Source organism: Protopterus annectens, chromosome 9.part0, assembly GCF_019279795.1.
Source record: "Protopterus annectens isolate FY-2018-M chromosome 9.part0, PAN1.0, whole genome shotgun sequence".
NCBI lineage: Eukaryota > Metazoa > Chordata > Ceratodontiformes > Protopteridae > Protopterus > Protopterus annectens.
The window spans coordinates 1,765,093,728-1,765,119,995 of NC_056743.1; the positions used below are offsets into that span (position 1 = coordinate 1,765,093,728).

At 36.8% G+C, this 26,268-nt stretch overlaps 1 protein-coding gene across 1 annotated transcript in view; it reads right to left on the reverse strand.

The window, feature by feature from the left end:
- Positions 1-26,268, reverse strand: part of ODAD3 (outer dynein arm docking complex subunit 3) — a 606,433-nt gene that overhangs the window by 47,189 nt on the left and 532,976 nt on the right. The window contains exon 13 of the mRNA XM_044084619.1: positions 20,698-20,782. Within this exon, the coding sequence (XP_043940554.1) occupies positions 20,698-20,782 (85 nt within the window). The remainder of the gene's footprint in view (positions 1-20,697; positions 20,783-26,268) is intronic.

Genomic DNA, 26,268 nt, shown 5'->3' on the forward strand with positions numbered 1-26,268 from the left:
CAATTTTCTTAAGGTAGATGAACCACTCATACCTACAATACAAGGTCTGGCTAAAATACATAAAGATCCCTATAACCCACCCCTGAGACCCATTGTCACAGGACATGGGTGGTGCATGGAGCCCCTATCTATTTATATAGAGAGGAAACTTAAACCTTTACTAAGTAATAACTACCATCTTGAAAGGTTCTCAACAGTTTATAGAGCAGATGTATATGTTTTTAAGGATGCACAAAGTGTTGAAGATATGCTGCTTGTTACATTAGAGTTTCAGTCATTATTTACTACTATACCCAATGATAGAGGGGTTCTGATGTTACAGGATTACCTCTTAGGGCATAGTGGTTTTGACCAGAGGATGACTGATCTGTTGTGTTTTTTGATGGAAATTGTACTGGAGCATAATGTATTTATCTTTGAGGAGGACTTATACCTACAAAAGGATAGCATAGCTATGGGTACTCCTTGTGCCAATAGCTACACCAACCTAGTTATGGCTGTATGGGAGGATGAATTTATTTTGAATGGGCCATATAAACAACATATAGGTCTATATCATCGGTTTGAGTACGATTCATTTTTGATTTGGACTGACTCTAGTGACACTTTGATTTCTTTTTTTACATTATATTAATCATTCCACTACCTTCTTGAAATTTACTATGCACTATTCACATCCTGATATAGATTTTTTGGACATCGAGGTATTAAAAAAGGATGGTTCTGTTAGCGCCAGAGTGTGTAGAAAAGAATGCTACAGAACCCAGTTTCCTACACAGAAGTAGTATGCACCCCCTCATATTTTGACAACATAGTAAGGGGGCAAGGACTAAGGGTCTTGACATTGAGTGCAGAAGAGAATGTATTTAAAAAGGAGGTGAAAGATCTTAAATGCACATTTGTTAAGTGGGGGTATAGTATGTCCAAAGTCCACAAAGTATTAAGGCAAGTGGAGGGGTTTTAGAAGTACCACTGGGAGACCATATTTCTCTGATAGAGCTGTAAGTGAAGTAACATCTAATGCACCCATTAAGGGAGCTAATAGGTTAAAAATGCCTATTTTTTATTACAGTAATATTAAACAGGTAACAGACATTTATAAGAGATACTGGCCCATCCTAACAGCAGATGAACGCATTAAGGAAGTGATAGGGAATGATCCTGGATACTTATATAAAAATATGAAGTCTCTTAAAAAACTGTTATACTATCCCAGGAAGCACAATATTAATTCTAATGATAGTTTTGCAACAACACCATGCACCAAATGTAATTTTTGTAATTTTTTGGATGTATCAGGACAGTTTCTTCTTCCAGATTTCAACAAGACATTTAGGTTCAAGGTGAGTGCTATGTGTGACTCCATGCACCTACCTAGCATACTGCTCCATATGCCTATCCTTTTATATAGGTAAAACTGATAGATGCCTAAGGGACAGGGTTAGAGAACACTTGTATGATATTAGGAGCTTGAATAAAACCAATGCCCTAGCTAGACATATCACTGAGAAAGGCAATACTTATCAATTTAAATTTATGGTTATAGAGGAGACTAAATTAGATGGTAGATTGGGAGACATCAGGAACAGAACTGGTTCTGGAGACTAGATGGATTATCAGGATGAGGGCTGACACTGGGAAGGGCCTGAATGAAAAGGTTCCCATCAGACCAGTACTCAAAGCCAGACCATTACGTAGGTAAATACAAAATTAAAATTAAATTCTTTGTTCATTTCTTCAAATGAGTGATTGAAAATCTAGTTCATGCCATGTTTTTATAGGCATTTTTGATGCACATATTACTATTGCTTTATATATTTTCTATATATATTTGTATGTATGTTTATACTAGTTATATAACTACATTCCTTATACATATGTATTCTCTATTTGTATTTTATGTATATTGGTTTTTAACTTAACAGCTCTGCTTGTGCTTTAAGATGACATCAAATATTTAATTGTTTAATTGCTTTTGCCCGAGGATGAAGTGATGTAAGCATTATAAAAGGGAGATTTGTTTAGGTTGTATTTGAACGTCTAAGGAAGCAGTTATTTTAAACTGTGAAAGTGCTTACATTTTACAATTAAAGCTTTTTGTTTTAAACTGGTGCCATCATGTAGTTCTACTCCATTCTTCTTGCTTTTTGGATTTTATCTTGTGCTAGGTAGAGTTTTTATCTTGAGCTACTGGATTTTTCAGGTTATAAACTTACAGAAAGCTTGAGAACAAACAAATGTCCCACTTCTGTCAACATACTGGATTCTTCCCACTTTGAGCTATCCTTTAGAAAATTTAATTTAAAGTTCATCACTGATGTCTGTGAAAAAAGAAAAGAACTTTCTCTTTCTTTTTCTCAAGTATATATGTGAGAAATCGTCTCAAAAAAACACCTTTCTTCTTTTCTTAGAATTGAGGAATTGGTAGACAAAAGCTATAGTAATGCTTTACACAGAGATGTTGCTAACATATAATTTGTTTACATTTTGCATGTTAATAACTTAAGGTGTAGTGTTATTAGCTCTCACTATACATATTAATTGAAAGAAGTAAATTTAGATGTTTGTTACTGATTAGAACAGCTTAAAACGACTAAGAAATGAGAAACTTACAGAGGAAATTAACAGCTGCTGTGTGCTGTGAGCTGTCATTTTCACATGCTGTAGTCAAATTCAGATGCCAGCATGTAAAGCTTAGATAACAGCAGCAGTTCACAATGGTTAAAAACACACATTCAAATTCAGCAAGCATGAATTATTTTATATATAGTCAAGACTGCTTGTAATACTAGAATTAATAAGAAGAGAAAACATCTTATGAATAATATGCAAATGCAAAAGGAATGAAATATTTAATATGTAAGATTAATAAAAGAGCAGCATCAATAAGTTAAGAAATATGTACATGTAATATGACATTTAATAAAGAGCTGATGATTAAATAGCTCTTTGATGGGATACTTTAGAATTACAAGATACTGTATATAGAATAATGTAAAATACTAGTGGAAAAAATAAGACAGAAAAATATATTTAAATAACAAACTGCTTTTAAGAAAGATGTTTATTATATATACCTCCATATGGCAGAAATGTGAATGTACAAGATTGTATATAACTTACATAGAAAATCATATAAAAATATTTGAAAATAATCTGAAAGCTGAAATCTGAAGCTTGGTCATGTGAACTTTGAAGCTTTTTACTTGTATGTTATTAGATTCACTACCTAAAATAACTCATTTCATAAGTCAGAGCTGTAATCTGAGTGTTTTATTGCTGAATCAGTACATCCATTGTGATAGAATGTAAAGTAGAGTTTTCAATATGTTTGAATCTGGGAAGGGAGAATGACATTTGAATTGAACACATTGTAAATTGTGAATACAATATAGACTGCAAATATTCTTTTTGACTCCATAGAAATAGCAATGCATTCTCTTTGACCTCAGTAATGTACATATTTTTATGAAGTAGTTTAATAAGCTAAAGCATTTTTAAATATTTTGATATTTGTCATGTTAAGAGTGTTACACAATTTTGAGATATAGACACTTGTATTTTACAAATTCATTCACAGCTTTTGTTAGATCTATAAAACATGTGTGTCTCTTTTTGCATGATAAATATATATGTGCATTGACATCCCTTTTGTATTATAATTTAGTATGATAAGATTATCTGTCATCTGTAAGTTTACAGATGTCTTTATCTTTTGAGGTCCCACTCTGTTAATACTTATTTATTTAGAGAACTAGTTATAATAATGTTGAATGAGTGAATAGTTTAGGAATATTTAACGGGTAATTTATGCTACTGTTCCATAAATAGGAAAATGATATACTATTTGTTGAATTATTTAATATTTGCAATTAATAGAAAAAGATTATTAAACTTTTATGCAGAAATGGGGGAAATAGTTTTCAGTTGTGAATTGTATATAACTAAATTAATAGTTTCTATTATTTTGACCTATATATATCATAGTAATTATTTGTAAGTCATGGTAGCTTTAGGCTATTTTTTTACAAATTTGTAGCTGTTGGTAGATAGAGTGGTAGTATAGTAGTTTGTCTATTCAATAAGCAAACTAGGAACTTTTGTATCCATGGTAGGTTGTGTTTTATTAGCAATATATACCATTATAGTTGTAAACTTGTTTTTGTTATTTATGAGTTTTAGTAGTTTAAGTAGTAGAAAGGAAGAATTCAAAACATTTGGAATGTTAAGGAATGTATTAGATTCGTATATATAATTAAATTAATATTGTGGATAAATGTCTCATATAATCTTTTAAAAGAAATGTTTTTAAATATACAGTATGGATAGCTTTAATGCATTATATATTAATATAAATGGATTAAATAATGGCAACAGAAGGAAAGCATTAACGAGATATCTCAAATTAAATAGAGGAGACATTATTTTCTTGCAAGAGACACATTTGATAGATAAAGATATACAATGTTTAAATAACTTGGGTTATGAAATGTTATCATCTGCTTCTTTTAACAAAAAGAGGAGAGGAAGTGTTATACTTTCGAGAAAATCTACTGTAATGCTTAAGGTAATGGATTCCAATAATAATCCCAAAGCAATGTAATTATTTGTAATTATTAAATATAATGGCAAACTCTACACACTACTAATTTTTGAGCCTTGGAATAGGTGCAAGAGTGGCTAAAGATCATTTAAACCTACTACAAAGTCATTGGAGGGGTAGTTTAATTTTAGCAAGGGATTTTAACTGCATATCTAGTATTGACAATACAAGTGAACATAATAAAGCTAAAATACTGGTATCAGCTAAAACACTATATAGATGGATTAGTAATAATAATTTAGCTTATTTACTAGTAAAATAAGAGCGTTCCTTGACCTTACTATGTTTTGTGTTCTTACCTTTGCGTACTCCAAATGTTAACGCATGCTCCCCTTGATCATTCTTCTATTACCTGGGTGTTTTTCCACCCTCCCAAAACTTATTTAAAGGTCCCTTTCTCCATATCTGTGTTGTAAACTAAGCTACTTTCCTTTCTAGCTCCTCAAGCCTTGCTTGTCTTCTCTTTCCTTTCTACTGCTACTTGTAAACCTGAGAGTACTCTCTCCAGGCCTTCTACCTTTCTTTCTCACCTTCCAGCCTGCAACTTTCATTCTGTTTTTATTTTTCTCTTTCTGTCTCTCATTCTTTTGCCTTCTATTTCACGTTTTCTGCTTTCCCCTAATATTCACTACCCCACCATTAATTGCTCTCTCTTCTAGAGATTTAATATTTTTACCACCTTAAGCTCACTATCTTATTTATATTACATCTCTCTTTTATTTTACAGTAGTCAACTACACTGAAAAGTGACCTCAACCCTCCCACCCTGAATATACCTGGCTGTCATTCTATCTACTGACCCTCAAAGTGATACAAGGATTGCTGTTTAGCCAAAGACAGAAAGAAACCAACATAAATAGAAAACCACCATCACAAGCTTTATGTACGTGGCCCAATTGCTTCTTCCTCACCTGGTCTTAGAAGCTTTTGTTTTTCTGCAAATTAATCTAGGCGGTGGCGTGCACACATATTTCTCAGCTCACTAACCCCCCCATCACGACCACCTTTCTTCCACAACCCTCACTGAGTATGCATCTCTCTCCCTAGTCTCTGTATCACTTTGGCACCTAACTCACTTCAGGAAAGTGTGCTAAAGGCCAAGACTTTGCTGCCTCTGTCCCCTCTTTTCTACATCAAGGGTTCACTTCATATATTATCAACATCTGGCTTTACTCACCTAGTTTCTCCACTTGTCCCAAGTAGGTAACAAAGTCCCATTTCAGCTTTTGGAGTTTTGATCACTGGACAATATACGGTTTCTATTCTACCAAAACTATCTCATGCAGCACTGTCAGATGTTAACATATATTATTTCCTGCAAATGTAACAATACCTGTGGAGATATTTTTTCTCAGTTTTGTCTCTGAGATTCACAGCTGCTTGCAGGCTGATGCATCCTACACCATTCACCCTCTGCTTCACTCGGGAGTCACTCCACTCCCCTATCCCCATTACCACCCACCCCCTCTTTTCCCTAGATTTATACCTAAAATAACACCCCCCTTCTACCTCCCACCAATAAAACACCTCCATCAATCCCCTCCCCTTCCCCTCACCTCCACACCACACCTTTTCAACCATCCACTATGTCCCACCTTAATACCTTGATACCTTGCTAGCCAATACTCTCCTACAACACCTACTATACCTCTTGCTTAGCTCCACCTCCCTCCACTCATGCACCATCATTCACCTTAAATCACCTACTCTCCTTCTATCCTCCTTCAACAGCCACACCCACACATATTCAACCATTAGCTCACAGCTCTACAACACAACTACCTTTCTCCTCCTACCTTGCAAACATTTACCCACGCATAGGACTTACCCTTCCACTCACAGATATGTAAAACTTAACAATAAATTCAGACAACTAACTCTATACAATATAACACAAATTAAACTCCAGGCTGACATCCACCACAACCCTGGCCCTCTCACCCACACCCCTCATTACCCAACCATTTCCCCACCCAGCCCTCCACCATTCTCTCTCCAACATACTACTAACCACCACCCCTTCCCTACTTCCAAAGACCAACAACACAGACTTAGTCTTTATAAACTTTAACCTCCGTAGTATCACAAATAAAATAACTGAATTCCATGCAACCCTTAACTCTTACTTACCTGACATTGCAGCAATAACCAAAACCTGGCTAAAGCCCCACATCAAAGACAAGGAAATTATTACAAATGGATATAACATACTTAGATTAGACAGACCAAATAAAAGGGGCGGTGGTGCTGCTATTATGTATAAAGACACACTCAAACTGGAACTATTAAACAATGCCCAACCTGACCTACCTAACTTCGAAATCCTAACAACACACCTAGTAATAAACCCTAACAAATCTATTATTCTCATAACTACCTACCTACCCCCTGGCAACAATCTGCCCATAATTGAGAATCTTCTTGCCTGGGCAGCAACTAATTTCAGCCAGGAAACAATTATCCTGGGTGATTTTAACCTGGATTGACATTCCTGCAACACCAACAGCCCCTCCAATTTCCTAAATATGTTCAATTTCACCCAAACCATATCCTGTCCGAACCAGCTAGATAAACACTCTGAAAAGCAGTAAATGCTAGATTGGATATTAACTAATAAACCCAATCTAGGTTATTTAGCAGGCTGCCTTCCAGACTCCCTCAGTGACCATTAACCTACCTTCCTGTACAGAAAACGAGCTCAGACACAAACCAACACAATATATAAATTTATCAGAAAAAAAAAATAAACTTTTCCCCCTCCACTTTCAACCATCTTTTCAGCAAATTAACTGGTCACATCTTATAAACCTCCCACTTGATCAGGCAGTCCTTTTCTTCAACAATATCTTTCTTAAAATATTCAAAAATCTAGCACCCACAAGGAAAGTAAGAGCAAAACCTAGGCACATACATTGGCTATCTAAAGATACCCTAGCACTGCTGAAGCAAAGATACAGGGCATGGTCCACCTACCACACTACCAAAAATAACACAGACCACACAACATATCAGTAGCTATGTAATCAGACTAAGAAACAGATAAAAATAGACAAGCAAAACTATTTCCTTTCAGATCAGCAAACCCACCAATTTAACCCCAGAAAATGTTGGCAAAGCATTAACAATCTTCTCAACCCAGGTTATACCCCCACCCACCAACTTCAAGGTTTCAGACCAAATAGCTACACAATTTAATACTCACTTCATTAACTCAATCACATCTCTTCTTGGTAATCCGATTAATCAACCTCTCACTGTACCACTTCCCTCTTCTGACTCCCCCATCCCCTTCTCTTTCACCTCAGTTCAAACAAGCTACATAAAATCTCTCATTTCCAAACTCAAACCCTGCTGTCTAGCAGCTGATAAATTACCTAATGAATTCCTTAAAATTGCTGGCCCCTCAATCGCCTATCCCATATCAGTCCTAATAAACTGTTCTATCTCTGAACAATATGTACCCTATCTATGGAAAACATCCCACATCATTCTGCTTCACAAAGGCAGCCCCTCTAAGGATCTAACTAACTACCCATCCCATAGCCATACTCTCCCCTCTAGCCAAAATCTTAAAATGCATTCGCTCCCAACTCCTTGCCTACCTCCTTAATCACAAACTTCTCTCCCCCACACAACACGGCTTTAGGCCAAAACATAGCACCAGTACTGCCCTGCTATCTTTCACAAACACCATTTAAGATCTTATAAACAGAAGCCAAATGGTCTCCTTCATATTCCTTGACATGTCAAAAGCCTTTGACACCGTGTCTCAACAAATCCTACTAAATAAACTATCATTCCATGGCCTCAACACAACAGCCCCGTTCTGGTTCCATAGTCATCTTTCTAATCATCAGCAAGCCACCAAATGGGAGAACATCCTGTCCCCCCTTCTACCCATCACTGTTGGTGTACCCCCAAGGATCCATACTTGGCCCCCTTCTCTTTACAATTTTTACTAACAACCTCAGCTCTTCAACCCAACTAGCCTCCATAGTCCAATACAGTGACAACTTTACATTAATCTGCACAGCCCCCACCCCCCTTGGACCTACAAACAAAAATGCAAAAATCTTTGCAGGACATAGAAAACTATCTCATTAGCCATCCACTCATACTTAACCCCAAAAAACCAAGTTAATCGTCTTCAATTACAATAAACCCAAAACATGTCTGACTCCACTTTCTATCTTTTCCACAAACAGAACCAAAATAGATCTCACCAGCCAAGCCAAACTTCTAGGTGTCACAATCAATGATAACCTAAGGTTTGACATCCACATCTCCCTCACCATCAAAAAAAGTCCACTCCAAACTTGGCACCCTTTACAGAATTAAACCTTAACTTACAGACAACACCAGACTAGCCACTGCCCACACACATCTACTCTCCACACTCCTCTATGGCTCCCTAGTATTTACAAACATTCATAAATCTGACCTAAATAATCTGGAATCATGTTACAACAAAATTGCCATGTTTGCCACAAGCCACCCTTACAGGACCAACAGCTGCTCTGTACTCTCCCAACTTAAATGGTTAGAACTACCAAACCTTCTAACATTTAACCAAATGTCCATAGCCCACAATATAATTCACAAACCTAACAAGTGCCCAGCACTCACCAATCTAGTCCATCCCAACAACAATCCTAGAGCTCTAAGATCCTCAGATAAACTACTGTTAAAGATTACCCAAGACCACAACACACAGGGCCCCACCCTTTTTTCCCATTAAAATGTCAAACTGTTGAACACTCTTCCTCAGCCTATGGCCAAAAACCCCAGCATTCATGAATTTAAGAACCTCCTTAAGGAACATCTAGCAAAACACTGGCTCTGCTCCTGCCATACTCCTAGTTAAGCTTCCTACTACTCCCTTCCATTACCCTAAACTAGCTCATTCTCACAGCTACAATTATTAACTGCTGAAAGCTATCTTGAGTCTACACTCAGTTTCAGTTAACAATTTATACACATATACTGATTTGTCTTTAACTGTTATGTAGACTGCATTTCACTGTCTTGCAATTACTGTATCACACTTTTCTCACTATTAACTCATACATCCAGTTTTTGTCTCTAACTGTGCCTTTTTTGTTAAATTTGTTAATTTGTTAATTATTTGCTATATATTGTTATATAACTAATCTCTTTACTGACTTGCCTTGTACACTGTTGATTAATGTGTGTTCAATTTGATTGTTTAATACTGCCTATTTGTATGTATGAAGCTTTTCTCCCCAGGCCTCTGCTGAAAAATGGCCTCATGCCCAGTCGGACATTACCTGGTAAACAAACAAAATAAATAAAATAAATACGTCATTGTTCTTCACTCATTATTCCTATGAACATGTAATACAAACTAGAATTGATAGGATTCATGCCTCTGTAGATTTACTTAATAAAGTGAACTATTTTAAAACTATTCCTTGTCCTTTATCTGATCATAATACACTAAGTATTAATACTGTAATGGATAAAAGGAAATTTCAGATTATTTATAGAATCCCAGTATATATGATAAAATCAAAAGAATTTAAGGGTTACCTTAAGGAACAAATAGAGCATTTTTTATCTTTGAATGATAATGGTCAGGTTAGTAAAGTCATACTATGGGACTCCTTAAAAATGCATATTAAAGATAGAATAGAAGATGGGCTAGTAATAAACTGAAAGAGTGGGATGAAGAGTTGTTAGAAATACAAGATGAAAAATACACAAAGCGAGGTTTGAACTGCAAAGAAATTAGATAATACTGAAGTCATTAAAAATTAATGACAAAATATCAAACAGTTTTAATGCATAAAGTGGAGACAGGTTTAAAAAATAAAATTGCACAGTTACGCAATGATTTTAAAAAATATATACATACATTAGCTAATAGAAGTAAGATTTTAAGTAAAAAGGCACAAATCAATAATATCCAAAATCCTCACACCAACAAGATTATTTCAGATATATAGGAAATGCTTAATATTTAAAAAAAATCATGAGGATCTTAATAAAGATAAAAATAATCCTGATACTTACAAAATTGACAATTATTTAAAGAAAAATGTTAATAATAAACTTAATGACCAACAAATATTTTTGTTGAATAAGCCTATTATTCTGATAGAAGTTAAAGACGATTTAAAAAATGGAAAATGGCAAAGCTCCATGGTTAGACAGTATAAGTATGAAATTATATAGTCTACTTCTGTTAAAATAAGCTCCAGGGTTAGACAGTTTAAGTATGGAATTATATAGTCTGCTTCTATTGAAATATTTTAAAATTACTGAGTGACATTTTCAGGATAATTCACAGTGACAAAATAATTCCTCCCTCATGGAAATTTTCTATAATCTCACCAATACTTAAACAAGGAAAGGATAACAAGTTAATTTCCTCATATAGACCTATTTCATTATTAAATGTAGGCCATAAAATATGTACTTCCATTTTTGCTACAAGATAAGAGATATAGTAGATTAATTAATAAAGATCAAACACACTTTGTAGTCAATAGATTAACATATGATAATAAAAAAGTGTAGTAACTATCTTAGATTTAGTAAAAAGAATAAACAATAAATTGGCCCTAATTAGCTTAGATATTGAGAGATCTTTTGATTCTGTGGATTGGAACTACTTATTTAAAACTTTAGAACCATTTGCATTTCCAGAACATTTTATTGGAATATTAAAAAAGCTTTACACAGAGACTCCAAAGCATATGTTAAAATTGGATATGACATTTCTCAAGGATTCACTTTAAATAAAGGCACAAAGCAATGGTATCCCCTGTCCCGTCTACTATTTGCATTAGTTGTCAAAGCCTTAGCTAATAGTATAAGAAGCAATGATAAATTATGGATTCTCAATTAACAGATATTGCCAATCTAAAATACAACTTTTTGTAGAGGTTATTTTACTAACTATAGGAGATTTAAACTATTCAACTGAAGAAACATATGAGGAAATGGAAAAGTTGCAAGAAGTATCACTGCTGAAATTTAATAATAATAAAACTGAAACTTTAGTGTTAAATAATTTACTAGATAGTAAGTTTAAAGATAAATATAAATTTAATTTGGAAGGAATAAAACTACGAGTAAAATATTTAGGAATATAAATCTATCACGTTGAGAGCAAGATTATTAATAATAATTTTGAAAAGGTAATTGAAGTGCTACTTCTTATTAAAATGGATTTTTTTTACTTTTGTAGCTAAGTTAGTACTTAATAAAATAATTATATTTCCCAAAAGTATATAAATATATATATATATATATATATATATATATATATATATATATATATATATATATATATATATCTAGAACTTAAAATTATTTTATTTCCCAAAAGAAGTGTATATATATATATATATATATATATATATATATATATATATATATATATATATATATATATATATATATATATACATACACACACACACACACACACATATATATATATATATATATATATATATATATATATATATATATATGTATGGATCTAGGACTATTGAACGAAAGTTCAATAGTCCAAAACCACAATCACTGAACACACTTGAACGAAAGTGCTTTAAAGTGTGTTAAAAAAAATACATTACATTTACGTTTTTGCAAGGGGGCAAGCCCCCCTGCACCCCCCACACCCCCCTACTTTAATATTCTCACTCCAAGGTCGCACTACAGTGGGGAAAACGGAATTTTCGCTTATCCCCACTGTAGTGTGATCTCCACAACAGACATACTTATGCGAAAGTGCTTCTTCAGTGAAAAGCACTTTCGCGCAAGCATGCTCGGCCGAATCTGTTTCGGCGATGTTGCCATTTGGGTATCTATACGGATTTTATATATATATATATATATATATATATATATATATACATATATATATATATATATATATTCACTTTATAGTCTCGAAATACTGAAATCTCGAATTTCAGTATCTCAAGACTATAAAGCCGAACATTCACAATATCGAAACCCCAAAAGCATGAAATTCAAAATCGTGACTTTTAAATACACACTCCACCACACAAACAAACATACATACACCTTCCTCCTCACACTAGAACAAACCAACAAAACACACACAAACACAACAACACAAATACACATACCTACCCTACATATAACTAGGGGGGTAAGCTCCCCTGTACCCCCCACACCCCTGCTACTTATATATACTAACTCTGAGGTCGAACTAAAAAAACAAAGACACTAAACCCACAACTATATACTCCATATTCCCCTTGCACAAACACACACACCACATACATACAAACACCACCACTCTTAACACTTACACACTTACACTCTAACATACCTACCCTAACCTACACCTAAAACTTCCCAACACACTCACATACACTCAAATCCCTACCCAAAACCCTTAAAAAAACAGCACTTACCTGAATATCCACATATATCCACACGTCAGGCAAACCATATCCCACAGCAACCCTTACCTTACAAACACAGCAAATCCCACTTACAGCGCCACCCCAACCACGAATTCTAGACTTCAAATTCGATCAAGTGCAGTTTCGCTCAACTGCACGTTTGGCACTTTCGTCTCGAGATACTGAAATTCGAGATTTCAGTATTTTGAGATAGTAAAGTGCTTATATATATATATATATATATATATATATATATATATATATATATTTATTGCATTCAATAGCTATAATAAATCATAAAAAACTTTTAAAGAAAATGGAAAAATGTTAACTTCATTCTTATAGTATCCTAAAAAGCTGAAAATTGCTAATAGAAATCAAATAACATTATGGGAGTATGGTGGTATAGGCTTCCCAGATGTAGAATCTTATTCTACTGCTGCAGGTTTTAACTGTTATACTCTAGATAGACTCAGTTTATACTAGTCAATGGAAAACCATCCAGGATCAGATTATACTAAATTCTTATAAGTTTATTAAATATGATAAATTAGAAATATGTAATAATCCTTTCATCTGGTTAACAAAGTTTACCATAGAAAGAAATTAATTTCAATATTTAGACTCTCTCTCTCGCTATACATATATATATATATATATATATATATATATATATATATATATAGATATATGTGTGTGAAATCAATTTTTAAAACAGTTAAGAAATGTGTTTTTAAAACTCCATTAATATCAAAATGGAATTTGTTTTGTGTTTTCCCATTGCACGCACCACTAGATTTACTCAGAACACATTAAAATGAATTTACTAAAAAGGAATGGATTAGCATTATGGTCTGACTGTTTTGAAAAAGAAAAAACTAAGCCCTCAGGATATTTAATGAAAGAATATAAATTGGATGAATCTCCCAACCAGTTAATATTATTCATTACTAAGAAAGTAAATACATTTGTGGATAATATGGGTGAAGAAAAGCAGAACACTATACCCCTATTATACGAATATATGAATGCTATTATTGAAAGTAGATTGACATACATAGGAACCTTGTCCAAGTTATATAAGTTAATTATAAATAATAATAACAATAATAATAAGTTTGATGCAAAATTCTGGAACCTTTTAGATAGTGGTGGATTGAGTGACTCAATAGATGGTAAGAATAAAACTTTGTTATTTAAATCAGTTAGACAAACGTCTTCAAGTTTATATTGGAATGTTTTTTATTTGGAAATATACACATAAAATGTTTATCACTCCCTATAAAAATCTCTTAGTTTAGTATAATGGCTTCTTCATTTTGTTCGGAGATGTAGTAAAGATATAAAATCTTCTTTTTGTGGATGATTTAAAACTGCATAGTTCATCAGATGAGGAGTTGAAAGCACTTCTATGTTTTGTTCACATATGTTACATGTTTTTTTTCAATCCTTCATCTTCATCAATACCCAAAAAAAAAAATAATATATATATATATATATATATATATATATATATATATATATATATATATATCACATTCTTGTCCCAGACCGATATTTTCTTCGTGCTGCAGCTTTGTGCTTTAAAAATTTCTTTTGCACATTTATCAAGACCAAATGAAATCCTTATATCATCTGAGAAAGTTTTGACCACTTCCAGTTGTGCTTTTAACTCCTCATCTGATGATCTAGTATTATTGAAAACAGACTTGATATCAGGGAAGAAAGTCCAGTCTAAAAGCCTATATAATCTTCCTGTTCTAACTTACAGTTTTCCGGTGATTGACTGGCCCCAAAAAGTATTGAATCAATTGAACTGGAAAGCAAGAAAAATATTTAATGCTAATCAAATGATATATAAAAATCAGTGTACACCAAGATTATATATTCTCCATTCTGAATGAGGTATGGGCCTCCTCAAAATTGATTACATGTATAGATTTGCAATCATAAGGCTGCAAACATATCTGCTGACCTCAGCAGATCTAAACATAGTGAACATTTTGAAACATGAAGAGAACATATCTAAGGTGACTTTCCTACTTAGTTCAGTAGAAGCATATCAGTGTCAAGTGGGAATGGAAACCAAACCAGAAGTAGACAAAAAAAAAACAAGAAAAAATATATGGAGAACGATCAGATGAGAAGGCAAGACATATGGAAAAGGCATAAATATAGTTACAAGTACGGAAAACTTCTGGAACAATCTGATGTCGATCAGGATCTGACACAGGAATGATTAAGGAGAGGTGAATTTAAACCAAAAGATCAAAGGTTAATAGTAGTGGTCCAGGATAATGGACTCTGTACCCATTGGTTTACAAAGTCCATTGAACATATGGGAGAAACAGACAAATGCAGGTTCTGTAAAACAGAACTGAAAACAGCCCCAAATCTTGTTGCTGGGTGTAATACACTAATGGCAGAGGGCCTGTATACTGAAAGGCATAATAATGTGGCAAGACTGTTGCAGTGGGGATTGTGCAAACATTACAGTATTGAAGTAGCTGAGATGCATTGGAAACATGAACCACAAAGCATTATAGAGAATTATGAAGTTTATATCATATGGAATTACCCACTACCAACAGTTCAAAAAATAGATGCGAAAAAAAATAGTAGTCCATGAAAACAAGACAAAACTAGCATATATCACTGAAGTTGTACACCCAGTGATTACAGTGTCTTATGCACAGTGAGACGCAAAGTCATAAAATACCAGGATACCAAGCAGAAATGAGGGCAATGTGAAAGAAGGATACCCAGACAGTTCCAATATTAGTAAGAGTAATGGGTCTCACAAAAACGAATTTAGTCTTATTAAGATATGCAGCTGACACATGTAACTCCATATGAATTACAGAAGGAGTCATTTCTGGGCACATTGCGTGTGCTGTGAAGAGCACTTTTGGCTAACATCAAAGATTAAAACAATACTTATTTCATAAACCTTAATCATACTTTGACTTAGGAATGGGGTCCATTCCCATCATGTTTTTAGAAACTCAGAAAGACTTGGAGAAATTACCCATCTAAAATTCCATAAGTTTTTCACTGTTGGTCATTTCCCTAAACTTTGTATCCTGAGAGTTTGCTTTGCTAAGTTTAGTGAAGTGCTATAAATAGATAAAAATGAAACACTTTTCCAAACAAGAATTTGTTAAAGAAATCTTGATATGAAGAGAATAAATGAGTTATATTGCAAGTAAACTGGTAAATATTTTCATTTTTGACCAAGCAAGTCTTGCTTTTATCCCTGTAATTGCAACATTAAGTACAGTATCAAAAATTAAAGGCAGTTGTCATTGGTCTTACTAGTTCTTTACTAATGAATGAAAACATCTGACAACTTTCATAACTAGCAAGAGTGTCAGGGATGCCATACATTTTTTAGGACCTATAGCTTTAAAAGCTTAGCAAGATTCAAATGTAATGCCTCTTTTGTACTAAAGAAAACATTAATGGAGATTATAATGCTTTTTAATGAAGCACTGATTCTGGTTTCATAAGCCATCTAAAAATCTAGCAACTCAGAACACTATCACTAACTAAATGAAAAAAAATCTAGGCAAGTGCAATATTATATAGATATAAACTCCAATCTGAGACGAAGACAAAGAGACCAAAAACAAAACTGGATTAATATGGTAGTACCCACTATGGCCAGTTTGGGTATAAGAAAATAAAATATAATAGGAACCATTTAAACTGATTCTGGCACAGTACTATGCCAAAAATACCAAAAAATAAGGAAACATAGGAATCTATACATCTAAATATAGGAAGACACTCAGTTTTTCATCTCTAAAACATGGAACACTACCTCTAATAATGTGGAACAAATGCTTAAAATGTGAAATACCTGCTAACTCCTTGCTAACAATTTCAAATAGCAAGCACACAACATGGTTGAAATTTGTTGTTTTATGCTTATAAAAAAAGTTATTTTGATGAATTAATATGCTTCAGTATTATTTTCTATGGCTATTGCTTATAAATTCTTAACCTTGAATATGTGATAGACCTTTTAGGTGTGGAACTGTGAAGACCATGGGCTTTTTAAGACTGAAAAATAGGAACATTCTTCAAACCTATCTCTGCATTCTGTCTTTTACAGGCTATCCCTGTATTCTGTCTCCTGCAGGCTTTTGAGGGGAGAGCTATGCCTGGCTTACAAGACATTGTCAGACCCCACTCTGATGGACCTCCTGCATATCTACAAAAGAAAACAGTACCTGAATTATCCATTCTAAAGAATTAAATTTTTCCTGTGATATAAATATGACCTGCTGGAGAGACATGTATGTATCCCAGAGACTACCACATCTCTGGAATGGGCTCCCCATCCATGTAAAGCAGAGTTCCTCCTTAACCCAATTCAAGTGCAACTTGGACAATTGGATGTGGAACAAGAAATTCATCCCTGGTTTGGCACCTATGTCTCTAATGGACACATGGTAAATGGTCCATAAATGGTTCATCTCACAGGCCCTGCTTGTATATATTTAATTTCCCATGCCCCTGCTTACACTTATCAAGGGTATCAGAACTTGCAGAGATTTGGGATGCATAGCTAGGCTTAAAAAAGGCCCTTGTGATCATTATCCTAGTGAACTCCTATGAAACTATAATTAGGTATACTTGAGGGATACACATATATCCTGAATTCATAGGCAGGCACTATGAAAGGTGAGCAGCTCTAATTTTTGAGGAGGTCATTAAGAAAGAACCAACAGGAAATCAGACAGATATTGGACATCAAGTCTCAAAAACACACACCAATATAGTGGACATTGTGCCAATGGTCATGTCATTGGAACTTCACTCCACCACTGGGGGATGAGATCTCTGATCCCTCACAATCTCCCAGATAAGGTGGCAACCGTGCTCACTTCCAGGGAATGCACTCCCCGCTCATACTGTCACACTCATCTACCACTGCTCTCCCCTTGCCCACCTTCTGTGGGCATGGTGACATCTGATACACAATGTGCCTAGTCCATGCACTGCTCTGCATCACCTGGATATGAAAAAACATACACTATTTAATTCTTTCCTACCTATACCCTGGCTTGTAACTGTGGATCAGAAACAACCTCTTTGCCAGTGCTACAATGCACTTTGCTAACCTCTGCCTCAGCTGTGTTACTGCTGCTTTGTGTTCATCCCCTGACTCTCTACTCAGCCATTCTGTTGCTTTTATGACTGGTTTGGAAGGCCCTGTCGAGATGTCAACCTACTGCTCTGTCTACATGTGTAATGCCATGTTGTACAGCATGATGCATGACAACAGAAGTATCCTTTCACTAGGTCAAAGATATGCAGTAGTATTTTTTGTGTTTCTGTTGGGCTGTGGTATAAGCCATTTTCTGGATGGTCTGGGGGATGTGGATAGGGTTATCAACCAGGGCTCTAAAGCTCATCTGGCATCACCTGCAACACACAACAAATAATAAACATTTGGCCTGTTCCCTATTTGCATAGTACCTTTGTTTACAAACCTGTCTATCCAGCATGCGTGTATACTTACCAAACTGATGACCCTGTGGGAACTCCCATTGTAGGATCCTTTGATATAGGCTGGAAGTGAGCCAAACGCATAAATCATGCAAATTGGCCACACAAACACACTACAAATAATGCTCTGGGTATTATAAATAACCTGGTGGTTCAGAAAGTAACATTTCTTCCTATCAATATGTTGCTAGCCCTTTACACCAGGTGTGTATGCAGACCATAGTTCCCATAACCTCAGAGAAACAGGCTACATCATAAAATGCCTATGTGGTACTGGTTCTCTCCTCTGCAGTCCTCAGGAACCAGATATGCTTCTCCGTTTGTTATAGCATAATGTTAAGGAACTGGTTCAGCATGGCTTCATGAAGCTGATTGCTGCAGCATCCCTAACAAATCAGCAGTAGGTCATGTAGCTAAGATGGTGAAGGGTGCACTACTTTAGTATGCACAGGAGTGGGCATACTATGCACCCCCCCAACAATGCCTCTTGTGGGTGACATAGGCCTTTTATACTCTCTTTCTTCATCTGACAACCAACAACAGTATGCTGAGCTGTGAGCTAGTGTTATGTCACCTGCTGTCTGTACCTCCCTTACTGGTGCAGATGAACATAACATGCTAACATTGAGGGCACTGGCTGTGATGACAGCAGCTAACATATACTGCTAAGCTACTTCTTTTGGCAATCCTAGCATTATGTCTGCCATGTAGACTATGAATCTTAATGTTCAAAGTGAGTATGCACTGTAATGCAGCATACTCATTTTATACATTTCTGAATTGCTCCAATACTTTGGGTGTCGTTATTTGCATATTTCATGTGATTAACTCCATGTGGATCCTCATTTCTATGTCCTTATACGCTCATTATTGTGTGTTACCTATCATACTATTTTGCCTACTGTATGACCACAGAGAGTCTTAGAATACCCACACCCTGCAAGTTGTCTCTACCCACATTAATTTGCACTGATTAATGCATTAGTCGCCTATGAATCCCACTCACATTATTTCAGTCTTAGGGTGGAATTTTCTTAAAGTACCCTGGATTTAATTAATAATCTCATTACTTTATACTGTATACTGTTTCTCAAAAAAAAAATGACCCTTTTGTCTGCATTTCCAGCCCATGTAAGGACAAAGGCTATATATTGACTTATATGTTTGTGAAGAAATGTTAAATATGTTCCTATATACTATTTGTATGCCTTAAGAATACAGTGATGTATTTTTACATATGTCTGTGAAGAAATGTTAAATATCTTCTTATATAATATTTGTATGCATTAAGAAGACGGTGTTGTATTTTATAAAATGCATTTGTTAGCATTGTTTTAAGTGGAGCTTTTCTCCCCAGGCCTCCGCTGAAAATGGACCTGTGTCCAGTCGGACTTTCCCGGTCATCAAATGTAAAATAAATAAATAAATAAAAAGACCTATAGTCTTTTCCTCTTACAAATAAATAAAAAAATAAATAAAGCATGCTTGAAATAAAACAAAGTCTAATTAATCTACCAGTGAATTCTATCCACCTGCAACCTTTCAAATTTTGAACATGTAAAGTCAAGTTTAAAACATGACATTGAGGCTTGCTGCAAGTAAGGGGTTTATAAATTGTTTCACAGTTGTTTTAGCTGGTTCTAGTGCTATGCATATTTTGATAAAGACTGCACCACCTAAGACTCGTATTCAATTAATGAGCCTTGGCATGGGAGGAATCTGCCAGAGAAGTGAGTAAGTAGCTGACACTGGATTGTCTGTGTGAGGATGATGATAGTGGGAGATCTCCATGTTAGTTCAAACCCTGATGGACATCACAGGATAAGCTACTACTACACAAGGATTTCAAGTGCACAGAAGGTGGCAACATGTGTGCCTGTGGAAACATGAGCTCTGTGCATGCAAAACTACAAAGTTTGCATTGAAATGTACAAGTTTACCACACTACAGAGATGGGAAATTGAGAGCACATTCACAAACTTCAGTAAATCACTAGGCCTACATCTACGAAAGCTGGAATATATATCAATACAGAAAATAAGTGGGTGCCTAGTGGAGAGCAAAGAAGTCAATATTTACTAAAAAATGTTTCCAACTATCTTCAGTGTATGATTGCAGTCTGTTTAATTGTTCACTGTTTATGTTGTCAGCAAAGTCATTGATTCTTACCTTCAAATATGTCAGCTTTCTGTGCCACGGGCAATTGGATTCTTACATTGTAGGATGGAAGTTTCCCATCAATACTCGAAAGAAACTAGAAAAGGAAAAAAAAAAAGGTTACATGTGTGTATTCTGATATAAAATGACATCATCTACAAACTGCTTAGTAAACACAGAATGCAGAATATTTTCATGAAGGGAACTGGAAATTCTGACATAAAAGTCAAAGGTTAAAAATGCATCTCACTCATAGAATGTGTCCATACTTATAGGAATGAAAACCACAGCCTTTATGTGAAACAACTAAATTTATACTTCTGAACATAATCAGACGTACAGATGAAGTAACACCCATTTCTAAACCTGTGCAGATGTGGTAAACAATCATGTGCAAGCTGACTGAAGTCCCAGAGAAGGGCTTTTTCATTTTTAAAGCTCAATTAAGCACATTTTTATCATCTATGTGGTTGGCAAAACATTTGTCTGTGCATTCTGTTGGATGCTGAGAGGTGACCTGTGCCTGGCCTACAGAGCAGTCTTGGACCCTGCCGTAACAGAAATGCTGCACACCTGCAAATCAAATGGGAAAGACTAAATCACTCTAGGGATCTCAACTTAGCCTGTAACATTAACAGAACAGTGCACTCTGCTGTAACAAAGCTAACAAGTCAATTCTTTGATGTCAAAACTCGGAGCCGATATGTCTGGATGAAGCAATTCTGCCTATTGTTTTGAGGCCAGAGTTAATGGCTAGAATTTGCATGTATAATTTTTTGTATTGTTCTGGTTCCTGATCAGCTGCAAGATCAAAGGGGCCATTAACCTATGAGAGTCTGTTAGTCTGGGAACCAGAAAGAAATGATATAATCTGAAATGAATCAGTGGTACTGTGTTATCAATTTAAGGACAGGAAGAATGAGAGCATCAGAGCATTTGTCTTGAGAACATCCAACTTACCAGAGCACTGCCTGTATCTATATGTAAGTAAGTTCTTAGACTTTAGTGTTTCTCTTAGAAATAGCTAGGAATTAGGAAGATTAGACTAAGTGTTTTTCTGTGATGTCAGAACTTTTTCTACTGTATTATTTTAAACATTTCTTTGTGATCTCTGAACTCTTGACTAGCACTGTGTAGTAAGATGTATTATCGTGTTTTTATTATTTATTATTAAATATTTTTAAACCTGTTAACTGTGGCTGTTTTATGTAGAGATAATTTAAGCTCTAGAGTACATTGCATATATATATATATATATATATATATATATATATATATATATATATATATATAGTGATACTGTACCAAGTCACTCCAAATAAGCTTTGCTGTTTAGTCACACTTACCATTTGGATAATAAGATTGCACATTAATAATTGGACACCCTTTAATAAGGGCCTTTGAGTAGCTGATAAATATTAGTGAGTGGTGGTAAGTGGTACTACCGTATAGTCTGGGTAAAAGGGGCACAGCTGGAGAACCTGTGCCAGCCTTCCCCAGGAGTGTATGTGTGGTTGTATATAACTCTTATCTCAAAGTGTGTGTGTGTGTGAGTCAGCTACTTGGGCAGGGACACGAAGTACTGGTTGGACAGAGAGGGTGCTGAAGGTTTCAGTTTGCCCACTAGGATGAGATCTGGACCCTATAGCTGTGCCAGTGGGGAGTCTTATTGGGGACTTGGAGAGAAAGGGGGAAACTAGCCCCAGACTAACTGTGATCTCTGTGTGCTCTTAAAGGAAATTGTACTCTGTGTGTGTGTGTGTGTGTGTGTGTGTGTGTGTGTGTGTGTGTGTGTGTGTGTGTGTGTGTGTGTGTGTGTGTGTGTGTGTGTGTGTGTGTGTGTGTGTGTGTGTGTGTGTGTGTGTGTGTATTTATTATACTTTCCCTATATGGATGCCCCTCACTGGTGTTAGTGGTGAGGATTGAGACTCCTTAATTGCTGGGCCAGTGCACGGGCATCACATATTAATTGTTTGGCAGTGGTGGGATATCCACACCACATATTAATTGGTTGGCAAATACTAATTGGCTTGTAGTGGTGTGGGTAATTCCTGTAGCTTGTGTACAAGTGATTACTGAAGGTGTTTTGTACTCTAAATCAGCCACACAGTGAATACTCAAAGAGTTCAGATCACAATTGTTTTATTTCTTTTGTTAGCTTAGTTATTCAGGGAGAGCAGGCAGCATGTCAGCAGAGGAGTACGGAAAGCTAACAACAAGCCAGCTGGCTGAGATGTGCTAGGCTAGGGGACTGGGGCATAGAAACCTGACTAAGGCAGACTTGATTGCGACCTTGGTCACAGCTGCATCAGGAAAAAACAACCAGGAGGATGATCAGACTGGCAGTGGAGATGTACCACCCTCAGATAATGGACAGCTCAACCTTTCTGCAGAGGACTTAAAAATCCATCTGGAGCTAAAGAGACTTGAGTTGGAGGCCAGGCATTTGGAACTAGAAGCAGCTGGGAGACTGAGACATCTAGAGAGTGAGGACAAGGAGAAACGGTGACGTTTTCAGGCTGAGGAGAATGAAAAACTGCTACTCCTGGAAGCTGAGGAAAAGGAGAGGCAGAGGCAGCATGAGAAGGAGATGCTGACTCTTCACCAGAGTCATGGAGGTAATGGGGAAGGGAGTAATTGGACCCCAGAAGCACAAAAGGTCAGTAAATCTCTTCTGCAGTTTAAAGAGGGGGATAATGTTGATAGTTTCATTCATATCGTTGAGACGATATGTTAAGAGTATGATGTTGACCAAAGGCTCTGGGTATGGTTCCTGACCCCATTACTCCATGGTAAACTGTAACTGTGTTTTCTAAACTTGCTGATTGTGAATATTTTGATTATACTGCTGTTAAAAAGCACTTATTAGAATTGTTTAAGCTAATGCCTGAAACATATAGGAAAAATTTTGTGAGCATAGACACAAGGCAGATGGAAGTGTGTGTGTGAATATGTTGCTGAACTGAGCACTTATTTTAATAGGTGGGTGAGTGCATGTCAGGTCACCACTTTTGAAGGGCTGGCAGACATTTTGGTGAGGGAACAAGCCCTTAGCACTTTGCCTGAGGACATGAGGATCTGGTTAGCTGATAGACAATGTGCTACTTCAGATGAGTTGGGGAAGAAGGGAGATCAATACCCAGCAAGCAGGGCATCACTGAAAGGAAAGTGGCTCCCAGTGCTGCTCATGGGTCTAAAGGAACCCATAGTGGGCAGCACAGACTGCCCCAACAGAATCTGCCAGTAGCAGGGGAAGCCAATAGTACAGGTACACATCCTACAGTTAAATGTTTTGAATGCAACCAGTGGGGCCATGTAGCATACAGATGTCCATGGTGTCAGGGTGGGGAACAAATGGTGAGAGAACCAGTAAGTGGGAAGACAAAATGCCAATAGTAGGTTGTCTTCAGGCAACAAGGGTACCGAACTACCATCCTGCAGATGTCCTGATAGGGAAGGATTTGGATGAGGCAGTACCAAGTGCTTATGCAGTTACACACAGTCAGGCTACGAGACAAGCATGTGGGTCTGGTAGCCTGGGGGTGACCCAGACAGACTGCATACTTGCAGCCAGGACTGGTGAGGTGGTTACTTCAGGGAGGGAGCTACTTTGTAGCAGTGAGACTGAAGGTGAGCCACAGCTGCTTGTGGGTACTGATGTTCCCTTGAACAGAGTGACTGCAAAGGTAGAAGTGAGTACTAGTACCCAGGCTGACAGTGAGGCACCGCTGTCAGAGGATACCAGACTTCCTGTGGAAGGGGAGCTGGGAAGGGTTACAAAGAGAGAGTTGAGACAGGCTCAGCTCTCAGACCCTACATTGCAAGGCCTGAGGCAGGTAGCTAGTGAGGCACCTGATTCTCAAGGGAAGGCAGGAATCTTTATACTGAGACAAAGGCTTACTGTATAGAGAGTGGACCCCTGAGGGAGGGCTAGAAGGTGACAGGGTACAGTAGTTGGTAGTGCCTAGAGCCTACCATCTGGCACTTCTAGCCATAACCCATGATATTCCCTTTGCAGGTCATATGGACATAAAACGTACAAAGAGACATATTATGCAGAACTTCTATTGGCCTGGAATGTCCAGAGCTGTAACAGGGTACTGCAGGACCTATTAGCAGTGCCAAAAGGTAGGCAAGGCAGGAGACAAGGTGAGAGCTCCTTTGATGCCTTTGCCTGTGATTGAGGAGCCATTTCAGTGGGTAGCTATGGATATTGTGGGGCCTCTGAGTACCCCAAGTTCCACAAGGAAAAAGTATATCCTAGTGGCAGTGGATTATGCTACATTATACCCTAAGGCAGTTGCTCTTTCCTCCATTGAGGCAGAAAAGGTGGCAAATGCTTTGTTAGAGATTTTCAGCAGGGTAGGTTTCCCAAAAGAAATACTGACTGATAGAGGTGCCAATTTCATGTCAGACCTGCTGACTTGTCTGTGGAAGTACTGTGGGGTGAAGCACATGAAGACCACCTCCTACCATCCCCAGATTAATGGTCTTGTTGAGAGGTTAAACTCTACAATCAAGTCCATGCTATGGGCATTTACAGACCAGTTTAAGTGGGAGTGGGACAAATATTTGCCCCATCTGTTGTTTGCTTACACAGAGGTTCCCCAGGAATCCACAGGTTTTTCACCATTTGAGTTGCTGTATGGGCATAGGGTGAGGGGACCTCTAGATTTAATTCAAGATGAGCAGGGAGGTGAGTGTGAATCTCATAAGGAGTCTGTTGTGGCATATGTCCTTAACCGCAGGACAAGGCTCAGGGAACTCATGGGTTTGGCCCAGGAGAACCTGGCAGTAGCCCAACAACAGAAAAAGGTGTGGTATGACAGGAACGCTTGAGCTGGAGAGTATGCTGTGAGGCAGCAGGTAATCGTTCTCATTCCTGTCAGACACAACAAGCTGCAAGCAGCTTGGGAGGGACCCTACAAGGTGGTAAGAAAGGTAAGTGATTTTAACTACATGGTAGAACTGCTAGGCAGGAGGCAGGAGCACAAATTGTACCATCTTAACATGATGTAAACTTACCATGATAGGGAGGCCCTTGTGCTGAGCATTTGCAGTGCATTTCAAGAGGAGTCTGAGGGAGATCTGGTGACTGATCTCCACAGTGAGGCTCGGACTGACACCTCAGTGGAAGGGGTAGCGATGTCCCAGCAGCTATCTCCTACCCAGGTTCGAGAAATCCAAGCAGTGTTACAGGAGTTTGGGAACATGTTCACTGGGAAACCAGGGTACACCCACCTGGTGCATCACCAGGTGGATACAGGACTCCAAAGGCCTATTAGGCAGGCCCCTTATAGGGTGCCTGAGAGAGTCAAACAGACTCTGAGGGAGGAAATACAGGAAATGTTGGAACTAGGGGTAATTCAAGAGTCCAACAGTCCCTGGGCCTCCGCAGTGGTGCTGGTGCCAAAGAAGGATGGCAGCACCAGGTCCTGTGTGGACTACAGGAAATTAAATAGTCACACAGAGTTAGATGCTTACCCCATGCCTAGAAAGGACGAGATCCTAGAGCAGCTGGATGGGGCTAAGTATCTTACAACCATTGATCTTACCAAGGGTTACTGGCAGGTGTCCTTGTCT